The following is an 18,993-nucleotide window of genomic DNA, read 5'->3' as shown; positions in this document are numbered from 1 at the left end:
CTGGCTGTGTAGCTGGCTGGCTGTGGAGCTGGCTGGCTGTGGAGCTGGCTGGCTGGCTGTGTAGCTGGCTGGCTGGCTGTGTAGCTGGCTGGCTGTGGAGCTGGCTGGCTGTGGAGCTGGCTGGCTGGCTGTGTAGCTGGCTGGCTGGCTGTGTAGCTGGCTGGCTGGCTGTGGAGCTGGCTGGCTGGCTGTGGAGCTGGCTGGCTGGCTGTGGAGCTGGCTGGCTGGCTGTGGAGCTGGCTGGCTGGCTGTGTAGCTGGCTGGCTGTGTAGCTGGCTGGCTGTGGAGCTGGCTGGCTGGCTGTGTAGCTGGCTGGCTGGCTGTGTAGCTGGCTGGCTGTGGAGCTGGCTGGCTGTGGAGCTGGCTGGCTGGCTGTGTAGCTGGCTGGCTGGCTGTGGAGCTGGCTGGCTGGCTGTGGAGCTGGCTGGCTGGCTGTGGAGCTGGCTGGCTGGCTGTGGAGCTGGCTGGCTGGCTGTGGAGCTGGCTGGCTGGCTGTGGAGCTGGCTGGCTGTGGAGCTGGCTGGCTGGCTGTGTAGCTGGCTGGCTGGCTGTGGAGCTGGCTGGCTGGCTGTGGAGCTGGCTGGCTGTGGAGCTGGCTGGCTGGCTGTGGAGCTGGCTGGCTGTGGAGCTGGCTGGCTGTGGAGCTGGCTGGCTGGCTGTGGAGCTGGCTGGCTGGCTGTGGAGCTGGCTGGCTGTGGAGCTGGCTGGCTGGCTGTGGAGCTGGCTGGCTGTGGAGCTGGCTGGCTGGCTGTGTAGCTGGCTGGCTGGCTGTGGAGCTGGCTGGCTGGCTGTGGAGCTGGCTGGCTGGCTGTGGAGCTGGCTGGCTGGCTGTGGAGCTGGCTGGCTGGCTGTGGAGCTGGCTGGCTGGCTGTGGAGCTGGCTGGCTGTGGAGCTGGCTGGCTGGCTGTGGAGCTGGCTGGCTGGCTGTGGAGCTGGCTGGCTGGCTGTGTAGCTGGCTGGCTGGCTGTGGAGCTGGCTGGCTGGCTGTGGAGCTGGCTGGCTGGCTGTGGAGCTGGCTGGCTGGCTGTGGAGCTGGCTGGCTGGCTGTGGAGCTGGCTGGCTGGCTGTGGAGCTGGCTGGCTGGCTGTGGAGCTGGCTGGCTGGCTGTGGAGCTGGCTGGCTGTGTAGCTGGGTGGCTGTGGAGCTGGGTGGCTGTGGAGCTGGCTGGCTGGCTGTGGAGCTGGCTGGCTGGCTGTGGAGCTGGCTGGCTGTGTAGCTGGGTGGCTGTGTAGCTGGGTGGCTGTGGAGCTGGCTGGCTGGCTGTGGAGCTGGCTGGCTGGCTGTGGAGCTGGCTGGCTGGCTGTGGAGCTGGCTGGCTGTGGAGCTGGCTGGCTGGCTGTGGAGCTGGCTGGCTGTGGAGCTGGCTGGCTGTGTAGCTGGGTGGCTGGCTGTGGAGCTGGCTGGCTGGCTGTGGAGCTGGCTGGCTGTGTAGCTGGGTGGCTGTGGAGCTGGGTGGCTGTGGAGCTGGGTGGCTGGCTGTGGAGCTGGCTGGCTGTGTAGCTGGGTGGCTGTGGAGCTGGCTGGCTGTGGAGCTGGCTGGCTGGCTGTGGAGCTGGCTGGCTGGCTGTGGAGCTGGCTGGCTGGCTGTGGAGCTGGCTGGCTGGCTGTGGAGCTGGCTGGCTGGCTGTGGAGCTGGCTGGCTGGCTGTGGAGCTGGGTGGCTGGCTGTGGAGCTGGCTGGCTGGCTGTGGAGCTGGCTGGCTGGCTGTGGAGCTGGGTGGCTGGCTGTGGAGCTGGCTGGCTGGCTGTGGAGCTGGCTGGCTGGCTGTGGAGCTGGGTGGCTGGCTGTGGAGCTGGCTGGCTGGCTGTGGAGCTGGCTGGCTGGCTGTGGAGCTGGCTGGCTGGCTGTGGAGCTGGCTGGCTGGCTGTGGAGCTGGCTGGCTGGCTGTGGAGCTGGCTGGCTGGCTGTGGAGCTGGCTGGCTGGCTGTGGAGCTGGCTGGCTGGCTGTGGAGCTGGCTGGCTGGCTGTGGAGCTGGGTGGCTGGCTGTGGAGCTGGGTGGCTGGCTGTGGAGCTGGCTGGCTGGCTGTGGAGCTGGCTGGCTGGCTGTGGAGCTGGCTGGCTGGCTGTGGAGCTGGCTGGCTGGCTGTGGAGCTGGCTGGCTGGCTGTGGAGCTGGCTGGCTGGCTGTGGAGCTGGCTGGCTGGCTGTGGAGCTGGCTGGCTGGCTGTGGAGCTGGCTGGCTGGCTGTGGAGCTGGCTGGCTGTGGAGCTGGCTGTGGAGCTGGCTGGCTGTGGAGCTGGCTGGCTGTGGAGCTGGCTGGCTGGCTGTGGAGCTGGCTGGCTGTGGAGCTGGCTGGCTGGCTGTGGAGCTGGCTGGCTGGCTGTGGAGCTGGCTGGCTGGCTGTGGAGCTGGCTGGCTGGCTGTGGAGCTGGCTGGCTGGCTGTGGAGCTGGCTGGCTGGCTGTGGAGCTGGCTGGCTGTGTAGCTGGCTGGCTGTGGAGCTGGCTGGCTGTGGAGCTGGCTGGCTGTGGAGCTGGCTGGCTGTGGAGCTGGCTGGCTGTGGAGCTGGCTGGCTGTGGAGCTGGCTGGCTGTGGAGCTGGCTGGCTGTGGAGCTGGCTGGCTGTGGAGCTGGCTGGCTGTGGAGCTGGCTGGCTGGCTGTGGAGCTGGCTGGCTGTGGAGCTGGCTGGCTGTGGAGCTGGCTGGCTGGCTGTGGAGCTGGCTGGCTGGCTGTGGAGCTGGCTGGCTGGCTGTGGAGCTGGCTGGCTGGCTGTGGAGCTGGCTGGCTGTGGAGCTGGCTGGCTGTGGAGCTGGCTGTGGAGCTGGCTGGCTGGCTGTGGAGCTGGCTGGCTGGCTGTGGAGCTGGCTGGCTGGCTGTGGAGCTGGCTGTGGAGCTGGCTGTGGAGCTGGCTGGCTGTGGAGCTGGCTGTGGAGCTGGCTGGCTGTGGAGCTGGCTGGCTGTGGAGCTGGCTGGCTGGCTGTGGAGCTGGCTGGCTGTGGAGCTGGCTGGCTGGCTGGCTGGCTGTGTAGCTGGCTGGCTGTGGAGCTGGCTGGCTGGCTGTGGAGCTGGCTGGCTGTGGAGCTGGCTGGCTGGCTGTGGAGCTGGCTGGCTGTGGAGCTGGCTGGCTGTGGAGCTGGCTGGCTGGCTGTGGAGCTGGCTGGCTGGCTGTGGAGCTGGCTGGCTGGCTGTGGAGCTGGCTGGCTGGCTGTGGAGCTGGCTGGCTGTGGAGCTGGCTGGCTGTGGAGCTGGCTGTGGAGCTGGCTGGCTGGCTGTGGAGCTGGCTGGCTGGCTGTGGAGCTGGCTGGCTGGCTGTGGAGCTGGCTGTGGAGCTGGCTGTGGAGCTGGCTGGCTGTGGAGCTGGCTGTGGAGCTGGCTGGCTGTGGAGCTGGCTGGCTGTGGAGCTGGCTGGCTGGCTGTGGAGCTGGCTGGCTGTGGAGCTGGCTGGCTGGCTGGCTGGCTGTGTAGCTGGCTGGCTGTGGAGCTGGCTGGCTGGCTGTGGAGCTGGCTGGCTGTGGAGCTGGCTGGCTGGCTGTGGAGCTGGCTGGCTGTGGAGCTGGCTGGCTGTGGAGCTGGCTGGCTGGCTGTGGAGCTGGCTGGCTGGCTGTGGAGCTGGCTGGCTGGCTGTGGAGCTGGCTGGCTGGCTGTGGAGCTGGCTGTGGAGCTGGCTGTGGAGCTGGCTGGCTGTGGAGCTGGCTGTGGAGCTGGCTGGCTGTGGAGCTGGCTGGCTGTGGAGCTGGCTGGCTGGCTGTGGAGCTGGCTGGCTGTGGAGCTGGCTGGCTGGCTGGCTGTGTAGCTGGCCGGCTACTAATGTCCTACTCCTGTGCCTTCTTCCTTTCTTTTCCTCTCCCAGATTTCTCCTTCCGTTTATCCTTTCTCCTGCCTCACTATTGGCCGTTCAGTTCTTTATTAGACCATCAGGTGTTTTACACAGGCACAGTAACACAGCTTCACTGAGTTGAACAAATAAAACATAAACAAAAGTAACACACCTTAAAATAATATTCTATAACACGCATGCCTTTACAGTCAGGAAAAATAATGCAGCGTTTCATTCAGTTTGGAACTACACGTGAAGTTGTGTTCTTAGCAGCCCTGGGGATTGAAAGGTGATAAACAGTCTTAGGTGTGCAGGTATGAATGCCCTAAGATTAAGTGGAAAAGCAGTGAGCTCATGTTGGAGCTCAGCCTTGTGTGCACAAAGCCCCAGTTCACTACTTAGCACCAGATTTATAGGTGAAATAGAAAACACCTGAATCAAAACTTCTTGGTCAGCCTTGGCTGTGTAGAGCCAGCCTGGGCTACATGAGGTGAGGGGGGGAGGTGGGGGAAGGGTGAGAGTGCTGACTTTGTGCACTTTTAGTTAGTGTGGTAGGTGTGGTGAAGTGCGGGTGCAGCTGTGTCTGCTGACTTTGTGCACTTTTGGTTAGTGTGGGTAGGTGTGGTGAAGTGCGGGTGCAGCTGTGTCTCAGATGCACAGTGCTCTCTCTGAAGGCTGTCTTCAGACTGTCTGAGGCTGGGCGGCAGCTCAGACGGGAGAGGGCTTGTCCAGCCAGCATGAAGCCCAGGGTTGACCCTGTCACCACATACACCAGGTGTGGTAGCCACACCTGTCATTCCAACCCTCAAGAGATGGAGACAGAAGAACAGAAATTTAGAGTCCTCCTCCACCACACAGAGAGTGTGAGGCCAGCCTAGGCTACTTGAGACCAAGTCTCAGAAACAAACAAAAACCCACCTATTAGCATCTATGCCCTTTGGCCAGGAAGGAGGGTTGGTTTTAAACTTTGGTATAACTTCATGAGGTTGCTTTTGTTGTGGGAATGCACAGGGTTTACATGTAGTGTGTCTAAGTACAAAGAATTTCATTACTAAAAATTAGAGCTGCAGGAACAGCTTAACCACGTGACAGTCTGTTTGTGCTTTGCAGGCAGGGACGCAGTCTCACAAATCGTCATGTCTTCAGTGTGATTTTAAATGTCCTAGATAGAGCCACAGGCAGCGTTCAGCATTTCTAATCTTATCTTCAGAGGTTCTTTTTAAAACGTTCCTTTAGTCTTTGAGAATATCGTACATACATACATACATACATACATACATACATACATACATACATACATAGTTAAATTCACCCTGCTCCCCTATTTCAAGTCCTCTCCCTTCCACCATATTCCTGTCCCAATTTCATCTCCTCCTCCTCTTCCTCCTCTGCTCCCTCCTCCTCCTCCTTCTCCTCCTCCTCCTTTATAATTCACCAAGTGCAATTGGTACTGCCCGTATATGCATGGGCGTGGGGCCATGCACTGGAACATGGTCCACCTACCATGGACCACACCCCTTAATAAAAGTGCCCCCCCCCCCAGCTATCAGCTACAATCAGACCCTCAGCTTCTGTGCCCCCCCACATCCGTGCTGCGGTGTCGACTGGCTGAAGGTCCAGGTGACCACAGTTGCTGTGAGCTCATGGATGCAGTGGTCTCTCAGTCTTTCTGCCCCTCTTCTGTGATGTTTTCTGAGCCTTGGGGGGAGAGGGGTATGATGAGCCTGACGGTTGTACTGAGCTATGGATATAAAGACATGTTTAGAAGGCAACTTGATACTGTGTCCATTTAGCAGAAGGACAGTAGTAGGTTCACTCCCCAGGGCCAGTGAGCTCCTCAGCCATGAGTTCTTGGCTAGATTTACCGCCATGGTAAATGCGTTTCCTCCTGTGGAGTGGGCCTTAAATCTTGTCAGTTAGGCATTTACATTGTATGGGATAGTGCTTCTCTCAGAAGCAGTAGGTTGCCAAACAAAAAGCCCAGTGCTAAGAATGGGACACCAGAGACTCCTCCCTCCCTCCCTCCCTCCCTCCCTCCCTCCCTCTCCAAACAGTACAGGGTATTGCTGTTGATCCTGGTGGCCCACCAGGACCTGGTAAGACTTCCTGAAGATGCCACTTTGGCCACAAGACTTGGAGAACCAAGCTGGTACTGATCTGGAAACCACCTCTCTGTTGGCTTGCATTCACAGTACCAGAAGGTGCTGTATACAGGCTGCTGGGAAACAAAGGACATCATCAGGGAACTCTGAGCTGCAGTAACAACTGGCCTGTTGAGATATGCCCATTGTATCCTAGTGACATGAGTGTCACAGGGGTAACCAATTCTTTTTAATATTTCTTAGGTGAAATCTTTTTTTTTTTAACTGGGCAATTTCTTAAGGTCATTCTTATATATTTCCTCTTTTAGTGTTAAGTGATGCTTCCCATTTTAATTTAGAATTCTTAAATCAGTGACCTATCTACATATTAGAATTATAATAAGAGCCAGGTGGTGGTGGCACACACCTTTAATCCCAGCACTCAGGAGGCAGAGGCAGGCGGATCTCTGTGAGTTCGAGGCCAGCCTAGGCTATAGAGTGAGATCCAGGACAGGCGCAAAGCTACACAGAGAAATCCTGTCTCAAAAAATAATTAATTAATTAATTAATTAATTTTAAAAAAGAATTATAACAGGAAAAGAAATATATACTGAAAAATATCTCTTCTTACCCACTTTTTTCCGTTTCTGCCTTTCTAGGTAATCAATTTAAAATTCATTTGTTACCTGCTGCTTTATTACAGAAATACTGGCAAATATAAATATTACCCTACCAATAAAGAGACAGCACACTGCATGCTCTAGCCTGTACTTTGCTTCCCTTGATTGACTGTTCTTATGTTAAGTCTACTTATGGAGTGTTTTCATTCCTGTATCGCTACATTGTGTACTGTGGTGCTTGTGACTGTCTTAGTCAGTGTTCTATTGCTGTGAAGAGACACATGGCCATAGCAACTTATAGAAAACATTTAATTGGGGGCTTGTTTACAGTTTCAGAAAGTTAGTCCTTTATTATTATCGTGGTGGGTAGAATGGCAGCTGGCAGGCAGGCAGGCCTAGTGCTGGACCAGTAGCTGAGAGCCTTTATCTGATCCACAGGAGGAGGCAGAATGAGACAGAGCCTGGGCCAGCCAGGGGCTTTTGAAACCTCAGAGCCCATCCCCAGTGGCACACCTCCCCCAACAAGGTCACACCTCTTAATCCTTCCTAAACAGTTCCACCAACTGGGAGCCAAGCATTTGAGTATATGAGCCTCTGGGGGCCGTTCTCCTCCAACTACCACACCTGCTGCCTCTCTAACAGATACCTGAAGTAATTGATCTAGAAAAGTCTTATCTTGGCTCACAATTTGGGAGGTCCTGAACTGTGACTGACTGGTCTGTTCCTTTTAGGCTTGTGGCAAAGCGCTTCATGGTAGGAGTATGTGGTGAGGTGGAACCATTTACCTCGTGGTCTGCAAACAGAAGAGAAGAGAATGTGGCCAGAGTCCCAGAGTCCTTTTCAGTGACCTTAAGACTCCTGCCAGAACCCACCGCTCAAAACTTCCACACCTCTAACACACGAACCTTTGATAAACAGTCCTGCCTCCTTCCACACCTCTAACACACGAGCCTTTGATAAACAGTCCTGCCTCTTTCCGTACCTCTAACACATGAGCCTTTGATAAACAGTCCTGCCTCCTTCCACACCTCTAACACAGGAGCCTTTAATAAAGTGATGTTTCAAATCCAAGCTATAGCACAGAGTAACTGAATGTTTAAAACCATATTAATGTAGCATTCTTCACTTGCTAGATTAATATATATATATAAAAGTTGAGTGTTTTTTTTTTTCTGTTTGTGAAGATGGGGAGAACCATTACACACACACACACACACACACACACACACACACACACACACACACACACACATACTTCTATAGATATATATCTGTTACTGGTAAATGTTTAAAGGGTAATTCTCTTGATAGAGGAAAAATCTATCAAATCAATGTCTTGTGTGTGAGAAACTGAGCGATTTTTTATATATTCAATTGCTGTTTTTAATTTTCTTTCAGCCACGTACTCCTCTTCCCATTTTCCTGTTGGGCTGCTATTTCTTGAATTATATGAATTTTCTCCATTAGAATGATTGCTGATATGATTGCAGGTGTTTCAAATTGTGATTGATTGACTGATTGATTTGGGAGGTCTGTGTGCCATGGAGTGTGTGTGGAGGTCCAAGGATAACGAGTGTGTCAGTTCTCTCTACCTACTGTGTAAGCTCCAAGGACCTTGGTCAAGTCGTCAGCCTTGGTGTCGGGCCTTTAACCCCAGAGGCACCTCGCCAGCCCTGCATTGAGGTTTGTGTGTGTGTGTGTGTGTGTGTGTGTGTGTGTGTGTGTGTGGTGGGGGATAGAAAACAAACCCAGGCCTTAAGTGCCCTCTACCACTGAGGCATGCAGTGATTTTGATGTTCACTTGGAATCAGAGGAGAACAGAAGGAAATGCTATGGAGCAGACATGAACAGCGTAGTTTAAAAGAGAAGAGATATTTGTCTCCTCTCCCTTCTCAGAAGAGTGTGCCCTTATGGTGATTGGCTGTGCGCCCAGCAGCAGGTGTGTTGTGCACTTCTGGTGTCGCAGGATCTGGGACATTTGAGAGCTTTGACTGACTGTGTGTACTTTACTAGTACCTAGATTTAGGCCTACCTATGAGCCATTTACCTCATAATTGATTTTTGACATTTCTATTAGGGGGATTGATTGTGGTTAGTATCTGAATTGAATATCTAGCATGAAGTTATGTGCTAACCAGGAACATTGTGGGACACAGCTCCAGAATGTAGGTAACGTTGGAAGAGGTGATGAAAAAACATGAACCTTTTCTTCCAAAGGCCATAGGAAATAGACAGTAGACACTGGAGTTGAGACAGTGTGGATAGGAAATAGACACTGGAGTTGAGACAGTGTGTGTATAGGAAATACACACTGGAGTTGAGACAGTGTGTGTACAGGAAATACACACTGGAGTTGAGACAGTGTGTGTACAGGAAATAGACACTGGAGTTGAGACTGTGTGTATAGGAAATAGACACTGGAGTTGACACAGTGTGTGTATAGGAAATAGACACTGGAGTTGAGGCAGTGTGTATAGGAAATAGACACTGGAGTTGGGACAGTGTGTGTATTGGAAATAGACACTGGAGTTGAGGCAGTGTGTATAGGAAATAGACACTGGAGTTGAGACAGTGTGTATAGGAAATAGACACTGGAGTTGAGACAGTGTGTATAGGAAATAGACACTGGAGTTGAGACAGTGTGTGTATAGGAAATAGACACTGGAGTTGAGACAGTGTGTATCTTTAGACCTTGTCATTGATGGAATAGAGGAAAAGGGCAGGTGACAAGGAGAAAGTGTGGTAACAGACAGGAGGCAAACCCTAGGGAAGAGAGGTGAAGTGGGTGACGAGCCAGCCCAGGGCTCTTCAGTGCTGAGGGTCCCTGCCTTGCACACGCCCAATGGCCAGTTTGTTTTCTCCTGACAGTTTATGCTTATTTGAAATCGTGCTGTTAAATCTTTTTGTTCTCCACAGTATTCTCCATTCTGTTTTCTAAGAAACATTTCTAGTGTTTAAAGCATGCTTTAAACATGTCCACACTGCTTACCACTTTCCCTGTGAGTCTTAGTCCACTGTGCTGACCTTACAGAATCCTGGAGCGTAGGTAACTCAAAAGAATGGGAATTATCCTCCCAGCATTATGGAAGCTGGGAGGTCAAAGTTGAAGACTATGTTAGGTCCACTCTGCATCCCCGGTGGCACCTTGAATACTCTGTCCTGCGGAGGGGGACATTGGGTGCTCACATGGCAGAGAAGCAGGGGAAGCCTGTTTTGTGCCGTTGCGTTCTGAGAGCCAACAGGCCCCCTCTTAGGGTCTGCCTCCCAACACTGTTGACCTGGGATTATGTTTCAGTGTGAGTTTTAGAGAGGCCAAACCTCCTAAGCATCCTGCAGTGACATGTCCTCTGGTGTCTAAAGTATAAAGGCATATCCATCTCAGTGTTTGGCCTGTTCCCACTCTGGTTCACCAGGTTATTCCTAGTAAAGGACGGACCCTGGGAGTCTGGGTCTGGGGACTGACTGGATTGAGCTGAACTGGAAAAATGCAGCAGGCATCTTAAGGAGCAGCAACAAAGCGGCAGGCTGAGCTCCAGCCCAGCTCGGCCAGCACGCTGGGCTCCCCTCCAGAGGAAGCTCGCTTCCTTCCGCAGGGCACCGTCGCTGGCATGTATCTCCTTCTGCCCCGTTACAGAGGATTGAGGTGGATGTGACATGTTTTCAAAAACTCCCCCACAGCATGACAAGCAGAATTCTATCTCCTGCCCAGCTGGCGAGGAAAGGCCTCCCGTGGTCCCTTTGTCCTTTGTCCTGCGCTGAGTGGACTGGAGTGTTGGTCCCCCACCTGTCCCTCAGTCCTTTCCTTGCTCCAGGGGACAACCGATGTCTTGACGGACACTACACTGCCATTTGTTTCTTTCCAGTGTTTTTAGGAAAAATTTCAAGTGTGGGAGAAAGTTGAAACCGTTTTCCATTGAACATCAGGAAGCACCATGCATTCTGTAACATCTTTAAATACCGGTTTATGACAGGTTCACCGGGTAGTCTGTCTTATGTTTTACGTATTTCAGGATAGTGGGTCCCCGTCCTGTTTCCCTGCTTGTGAATCTTTGATCTCTGTCGAGGTCGCTGGGATTGAAGCGGGTGTGGAAGGAGGACGGTGGTGGAGAAAGGCTGGTTCCTGCTGTGCGGTGGATGTCTGTGGAGGCCGGTGAAGTGAGTGCCACCACACCATCCGGGTTCACCAGCCACACAGGAAACCCGATTTTCCTCTCATTACAGCCAGGCACTTGGGAGGCAAACACTGTCCTAGGCACACGTGACCCCAGTTTTTAGGTGGACTTCCGGAGGGAGATTGTCCATGAGACACTTAGAGCTGGAAATTGACAGGACCTGGGCTGGTGGCTGATGTGAGAAGATTGCCACAAGTGAGGTCTGGGCCACCCTGGGCTACAGGGAGAGACCCTGTCCCGAGCTACAACAGAGATTCCGCATTAGGGATGTAAGTTTATGGTGGAGTACGCTCCTGGCTTTGATCCCAGCACCGCACACACACATGCACACATGCACACATGCACACATGCACGCACACTTTTTACAACCATAGTTCTCTCTGGTGAGACATGTCTGATAGTGACTCAGGGAACACAACAATTTTTCATTGCTCAAGGCTCCACCTGGATAAGCTGAAAGAACAGCCTTCCTCACACCACAGAACAAATCCTTCAGTCTGTTTTCTCTTCATTCATTCACTCATTCATTCATTCATTCATGTGTCTGTGTGAGGGGTGTGCATGTAAATGTGCGTGCATGTTTGCTCACTTGGACACGTGTGCTGTTGTGCTTACATATGTATGCATGTAATGTGGAGACCTAAGGCTGACATCAGAAGTCTTCCTCAGTTGCTGTTCACCTTATTTATTAAGGCGGGGTCTCAGCAGAATCCGGAGTCTGCTGATTGGACTAGCCTAGTTACTTCATTTGCTCTAGGATCCCCTGTCTCTGCCATCCGAGGACTAGAATTAAAAGCGGGTCAGAATTACCAGGCTTGTATGTGAGTGCTGGGGATCCAAGCTCTGAGCCTCATGCTTGTGGGACAATGAGTGACCCACTTTGAAAGTCTGGAAATCACAGCTGTTTAGGTAACTCGGCTCACATACACCGCCCTGTGTAACTCCTGGGCCAGTGGAAAGTATGGGAGAGAGCCAGTGTCTGCCCCGTGAGTCTCAGGTTTCCAAGTTAAAGTGCTAGAGACACCATGTTATCAAAAGTCATCCCGGGGCCAGCTGCTGAACTGATGAGTGTGATCACCAGAGTTTCTCTTACGTGTGAACCAGGCGTGGTACGCCTTGACCAACACCTCCGTTCCCGGGTGTACCCGTTATAAACACCTGTGTCTACTCAGGACTGTCCAACAAAAAGCATGGCTTTTTCTTTCTTAATGAAACGTGTTTGGAATTGTGTTTTAGGACTAACCTCTAAGGGCAGTGTGTGCAGGGGCTGCGGCCACTGGGGTTCCTGAGGGGACAAGTGTCCTGAACTATCCTCCTTTCTTCCATCAGCCACAGCCACTGGCAGGCTCACACCGCTGTGTTTACAAGCAAGCTAAAGGTTGTCTAGGTTTTGTGTTTGTCCTGCGTTTGTAACTTCCTCCTTTCCCACCCACTCCCTGCAGGCGCGGGTTATGTACGATTTTGCTGCTGAACCTGGAAACAATGAGCTGACAGTTAATGAAGGGGAGATCATCACAATTACAAACGCGGTAAGAGCTCAGGTTGTTTGCGGCTCTGGGGGTGTGCCTTCGGTCTGACGCTGCCTCCCTTTATCAGTGTTGTAGCTGGTGGTGCTCCAGGCACACAGCGGGAGACGGTCAGTCCCTAAAGGTGGCCAGCCGAGGACATGACTGAGCTCACTGTACCTCTTCTGTGCTGTTTTTTCTGACTGTTGCAACCTCTCACGCCCCGTGTCGTGGTGCTGGAGTCAGTTCCGGCGCTTTGCCCTCCTCACGTCGCCATGCTGTGTGTCTTCAGTAGACTGCAGAAGCAATGGGCTGACCTTCCTAAACCACTTCGTTCTCAGCCTGATCCTGCAGTTGGATGACCAGGAAGCGGCGTGGCCTAGCTCCCAGCAGGGTGACGGCATCCCTGTGTGGCACACAGTTCCGCATCTTCACAAACCAGCTTTGAACTTGTGTGTGCATGCACGGGCATTCATCTTCACATGTGCACCCCCCATAAGCGTCTGTTGTTCATACTCTTCTGATGGAGAGTTGGCATGTTTCCTTTTATAGGATGCAGTCTTTATAGTCCATTGAGTTTCTCTTGTAATCTTTGTTGCCAAGATGCTCAGAAGCAAATTTAATACCATTTTTTAAATCACCGTAGGCCAAGATCCATTACCTCACTATGTTTAGTTCTTTTTGTTTGTTTTTGTTTTTTTGTTTTTCAAGACAGGATTTCTCTGTGTAGCCTTGGCTGTCCTAGAACTCGCTCTGTAGACCAGGCTGGCCTCGAACTCACAGAGATCCACCTGCCTCTGCCTCCCAAGTGCTGGATTAAAGGTGTGTGCACCACCACCGCCAGTGGTATGTTTAATTCATTTTATGTGCAACATTATTGTAGTCATTCTTAAAGCAAGTAATAGTATTGTGAGATGAAGCCCATTTGAAATAGAGTTCTGAGAAAAGTTATCTCCATTATTCATATTTTATTCAGAAGGAAGAAGAGCAGGGCACAGAATTAATCTTGTAGTTATAAAATGAGCAAAACTCAACACTGCTGCTCCCTTTCCATCCTCCCCAGGCACCACTGAGAGCACAGGCTCCTTGCCCCTTGCCTGGGTCCCCTGGACAAGTCCTCCCCTCTCTACTACAGCAGCTGGGTCCCCTGGACATGTCCTCCCCGGTCTCTACTACAGCCCCTGGGTTCCACACCAGCTGGGTCCCCTGGACATGCCCTCCCCGGTCTCTACTACAGCCCCTGGGTTCCACACCAGCTGGGTCCCCTAGGCATGTCCTCCCCTCTCAACTACAGCCTCTAGGTTCTACACCAGCTGCTGGGTCCCCTGTGACCTGTGCCTCTTGCCCTAGGCTCCCTGTTCATCAAGTTGTCCAGTTTTTCTTCCTAAATATTCCACCATGGTCTAGTGATTCTATCTGAGACAGGAGAGTGTGTTGGGTTACCAGAGTCTCTCCTTTTGCTTATTGTTATTGTTGTCCTGTCATTATATTTTGGGCTCATATATGCTAAATCCATAGTATTTGCAGTTTGAGCAGGTTGCACAGCTCCCATGGGCCTTGCTCACAGTGTCTCAGATCTTTGCATGGGCACTTCAGACAGTGTGTCCACAGTGCTTACCTGTCAGCACCCACACTGTCCTGGACCTCCTCCTGATTTCTCGTCGTTTTTGGTGCTGCTGGGTCTGTGCGATCATTCTGATATGACTCCTCATGTGGTTGCTAGGAACCACACTCAGGTCCTCCGTAAGCGTAGTGCATGCTCCTAACCACTGAGCCATCTCTCCACCCCAGTAATACATTTCTAACAAATAGAAATAGATTTGGTTTTCAGATAGAATGACAATACCATTCCAGCCATTTAATAAAATTAATAACATTACCAAATATTTCAGCCTCATTGCTGACTTAAAATCTTTCTTTTAACTTGAAAATCTCCTAGAATATTAATGTCATCAAACAATATTGACTACATTCAACCCTGCGTGACAAATTAGTGTAAAAGATCGTGTTTTCTGTGGCCAGCTTTTTTATTATGTCACCTCTCCTAGTTTTGTTCTCTGGGATACCTTGTTACAGAAAACATATCCAAGAATGGGAAGAGCGGTCTGGTGGTAACTAGCCTTGTAAGCATGGGGACCTGGGTTCAATCTCAGAACCCACGGGAAAAGCCCCTTGGTGGCCAGCATGGGGGTGGGTGGAGACAGGCGGGTTCTCCAGCCTGTGTGACTGGCCAGCCTGCCCTGTTTGGTGAGCTCCAGGCCAGAGAGATGGCTCACTGGGTAAAAGTGATTGCCACAAGCCTGATGACCCGAGTTGATGACCCCAGCGCTCTCATGGTGGAAGGAGCGAGCCTGCTCCTGAAAGTTGTCCTTTAATCTCTACACAAGCCATGGCGTGTGTGCACGTGCACACACATACACACAGTAAATACACACATACATCCGTGTCTGTGTGTGTATATATATACTAAGAGGGTAGACAGTGCCCAAGGAATAACATCCAAGGTTGACCTCTGGTCTCCACATGTGTATATGCACACACATGCACAAAGGAAATAAGTATTTAATCACTTCTTGGCACTCTGTTTGCCTTGTTAGGTTACACTATTTTCTGTAATAAACAAGATTTAAGAATGTAAAATTTTGAACAATATTAGCTCCATAGTGATAAAAAGCTTCTTGTTATTTTTCATGTAAAATTATGTATTTATAACAATTCTCAATGCAAAATTTCTACAGGAAATCCTAACTATAACTTTTGTATTTATCTTTTCTGTTAGAATGTTGGTGGTGGATGGCTAGAAGGACGAAACAACAAAGGAGAACAAGGGCTTGTTCCCACAGACTATGTGGAGGTGAGAACTTGGGAGAACAAGGGCTTGTCCCACAGACTGTGGAGGTGAGAACTTAGGAGAACAAGGGCTTGTCCCACAGACTGTGGAGGTGAGAACATAGGAGAACAAGGGCTTGTCCCACAGACTGTGGAGGTGAGAACATAGGAGAACAAGGGCTTGTTCCCACAGACTATGTGGAGGTGAGAACTTGGGAGAACAAGGGCTTGTTCCCACAGACTATGTGGAGGTGAGAACTTAGGAGAACAAGGGCTTGTCCCACAGACTGTGGAGGTGAGAATGTGCTGTCATTGATTAACTAATGCTGATCTTCGTTCAGCATCTTTTTATCAGTTGTTGAGTTAAAAGGCTGTTGGGAAGACAGCAACCATTTTAAAAGTAAAATTTCACTGGAAATGCAGTAAGTACTCATTAAATAAAACGTGGAAAGTATATTGAAGTAGAAATAAGGGAAGGGATTACCTATGGGCCTAAGCTACAAAGATGTTTAGATTAACTTCCTTCCAAGAATAGCAGCTTTTAATTTTTCTGAATAAAAATCCCCATCTTTTGTGCCTGCTGCCCAGAGCTCTGTGGTAAATTAAGTGACAAATTTTAAATGGATTCTTTAAAAGGGTAGGCTTCACACTTCCTTCAGCTGTTTCCATAGACAAAAGGATGTCTTCCCAGGGTCACTGTGCTACAGTAAAGGATAGATAGAATCCCAGTATTCTGCAGGTGAATGGGCAGCCAAGCCATCCTCTGAGTCAGCTGCCTGGTACCCCCTGCTGGCTGCCTGTAGGTCTCCAGACTGAGCACCTGCCAGTCATCTTGAGTGACAGACTGAGGTTACCTGATGACCTGTGAGTGAAACGGGAGCTGAACCAAGAGTTGAGATTCTTTGATTCACCTAGTGTAGAGGAGGACTGCCTGCAGGATGCTTCCCCGGGACCTGACAGAAAAGAGGAGGAGTCTGTCTGCAAAGCGACAGGTTGGGGGGAAGCCTTAAACTCTCCGGGAAATCAGTAGCTTTTGTTCCTTCAGAAATGTGTGTTCACACACGTGCCATAGCTCTGTCCATACAGCCAGCAGTTCCTAGGCCCCTGAGCTCAATTTGAAAGTCTGAGTTTCAGATCCTAAAATGGACAAGACAGAGAAATCTGAGGATTTAGGTTGATAATGGTGTCCATTTTGTTTATAGAATTCTGCTTGCTTCTAAAGAGGAGTAGTTTCAGCTCCTTTATCTTTGAAGACTATACCAGAAATGGACACATCCAGTGGACAGGCTAAAATTAGTCAGAACATGGTTGAACAGCAGGACCATCCATCTATAGGATGTGATGACTGTCCATGAACTAAGATAGGCCATGTTCTGAACTATAAAGCATATAATGTGTCTAAAAGAAGAGGGCCGGGGATACAACTTAGTGCCACACTATTTATTAGCCCTGGGTGTGATCTCTAGCACAACTACCCGACAGAGAGACAGAGACAATGTGTGTGTGTTGGGGGGGGTCAGTCAGTCACAGAGTTCCTCTTAGACTACAGTAAAATTTCACTCCAAATAAATAACTCAAGGGTTGCTGGAAAACACCAAAGTATTTGAAAGTTAAACAACCTGAGTTATACATAAATCAAAGAAGAATTTTCAAGAAAACCGTTGTTTAAATCTAAGTGGAGTACAGCTCACCACAGTGTGGAGTGCAGCAGAGACCGTACCTGGAGGGAGCTCTGCAGACTCGGGTCAGTGCCTCGCCACGATAGAGTGCGCTTGTTAACGCCCGTAGCCGAAATGAGGTCCATGAGAGGAATGGCTTCTTTCTACCACTCAGATTTTACCCAGTGATGGAAAAGATCAGTTTTCTTGTGGAAATTCCATGGCGGACCAAGCTTTCCTTGATTCCCTCTCAGCAAGCACTGCTCAAGCCAACTCCTCTTCTGCCAACAGCAATAACCAGGTACGTCGTCTCTCCTCCTGCGGCCTAGGCTGGCTTTCTGAGAGCAAAGCTGAGGGAGGCTTGTGGTACAGCACTGCTGTCCTTGCTCCCGAAAGCAGGGTCAAAGTAGCTGTGAGGGGTGTGGTGGGAGGGGGTGCAGTGTGTCACATGAGGGGTGTGTGTGGCGTGAGGAGCATGCAGGTGTGAGGGTGTGTGGCGTGAGGAGCATGCAGGTGTGAGGGTGTGTGGCGTGAGGAGCATGCAGGTGTGAGGGTGTGTGGCGTGAGGAGCATGCAGGTGTGAGGGTGTGTGGCGTGAGGAGCATGCAGGTGTGAGGGTGTGTGGCGTGAGGAGCATGCAGGTGTGAGGGTGTGTGGCGTGAGGAGCATGCAGGTGTGAGGGTGTGTGGCGTGAGGAGCATGCAGGTGTGAGGGTGTGTGGCGTGAGGAGCATGCAGGTGTGAGGGTGTGTGGCGTGAGGAGCATGCAGGTGTGAGGGTGTGTGGCGTGAGGGTGTGTGGTGTGAGGGGCATGCAGGTGTGAGGGTGTGTGGCGTGAGGGTGTGTGGTGTGAGGGGCATGCAGGTGTGAGGGTGTGTGGCGTGAGGGTGTGTGGCGTGAGGGGCGTGCAGGTGTGAGGGTGTGTGGCGTGAGGGTATGTGGCATTCCTGCTGGGTATTAACACAGACCTCACTCACCTGAAATGCCTGCTAAAGACTGCAATACTAATTATAAAATGAAGGGTAGGGTGTTAAAATTTGCTTTTGAGAATATCAGGATATGAATACAGACCGCCCCCCAAAGGCAAATACTCCCCAAAATGAGGGCCTAGAAAGAAGGAAGGAAACATACTGAGGAGGCCTGTCTGCTTGGGCTAACCAGGATAACTTTTGTTATCCTCCTGTCAGAGCAAGAGGCCCCTCATTGCCCATAGAAGCAGTTGAGGTAAAGTTGGGCACAGCCAGGTGCTCGGCACTTACACTCTTGGTTACTGCTACTCGCTGTAAGTACACTTAGTGTGAGCTTGTGTTTTAACGAATGTACACATTTTAAACATGGCATGGTGGCGCACGCCTTTAATCCCAGCACTTGGGAGGCAGGGGCAGGCGGATCTCTGTGAGTTCCCGGCCAGCTGGGGCTACATAGCTAGACTCTGTCTCAAAGACAAAACAAAACAAAGAGAGCTAGAAAGTACATATTACGTGTTTTGTATTTCTGTTAGTGGTTCCTGGAGTCACCAGAGACTCATCTGTAGAACTGAGATCAAGCTCTATGAATAACAAAACTAGGGAAAGGACGGGCTCTTTGGTGGTTTGAGTTGAAATGGTTAGGTTTTCACATGAGAGGACTTTGTATCCTCTGGCCCTTTTGAGAGAAACAGTTAAACCCCCCTCAATTATTCCAATCAGAATGCCCCCCTCCCCCGTGGGGGCCAGTGATAATGTGTTACTTGCTTCCTAGTTTACTTTCTAGTCCAGTGGGCACACAATTACTGAATGTTTAATCAGTGAGAAACGTCACGTCTGATACTATCTTAGTCATGCGGATGAGCGGAAGAGAAAAAACCACCTTCTCTAAACACCACCCCCCGTTAGGAACGACAAATGCTAACTTTCCATTCAGTTTGGTTGTGTACCCCGGGGAAAGTCCTGCGCTGGAAGTTTCCAGTTACCCGGTCCTGTGTCCTCCCTCCATGGCTCCTAGCAGGAACCTGTATATGAGGGTGCAGCTGTCCGGTCAGTCCGGCAGGCCAGGCCAAGCTGCAGCAGGACACATGGCGTACAAGTCGAGCCCTGGAAGCTCTCCCCGTGTATAAGGAGATGGAGCCTTGAATACACACAGGGACTCTCCTTGAAGACAGTAACATGAACTGTGGCTAACCTGTGGTGGGGTGACTCCCTGGTGGACTAGCCAACTAGTTGTCTAGCGACTGTGTTGAGCTTTGGGTGTTTTCTGGAAGGGAACAGTAGGCCGTGGGAGCTGGAGCCCACTCGTGGGTGTCTTACACTTTAGTGTTTCCTTTGTAAACTAGTTTGCTAGTTTGGTTGAAATGCCAAGCAGAAAGCTGCCTCAATGAAAGTAAGTCTCAGTCGT

At 51.4% G+C, this 18,993-nt stretch overlaps 1 protein-coding gene across 4 annotated transcripts in view; it reads left to right on the top strand.

Annotated features, from left to right (window-relative positions):
- Window positions 1-18,993, top strand: part of LOC128118345 (palmitoyltransferase ZDHHC14) — a 453,489-nt gene that overhangs the window by 390,571 nt on the left and 43,925 nt on the right. For all 4 annotated transcript variants that reach the window (XM_052750896.1, XM_052750895.1, XM_052750893.1 and 1 more), the window contains 3 exons: window positions 12,072-12,158; window positions 14,914-14,988; window positions 16,797-16,922. In XM_052750896.1, coding sequence (XP_052606856.1) covers window positions 12,072-12,158; window positions 14,914-14,988; window positions 16,797-16,922 — 288 coding nt within the window. The remainder of the gene's footprint in view (window positions 1-12,071; window positions 12,159-14,913; window positions 14,989-16,796; window positions 16,923-18,993) is intronic.

This window comes from Peromyscus californicus, unplaced genomic scaffold, assembly GCF_007827085.1.
Source record: "Peromyscus californicus insignis strain IS unplaced genomic scaffold, ASM782708v3 Scaffold_22__1_contigs__length_63687245, whole genome shotgun sequence".
Classification (NCBI taxonomy): Eukaryota; Metazoa; Chordata; class Mammalia; order Rodentia; family Cricetidae; genus Peromyscus; species Peromyscus californicus.
Note: the sequence above shows the minus strand (reverse complement) of the source record. Positions and strands in the feature narration are given on the sequence as shown.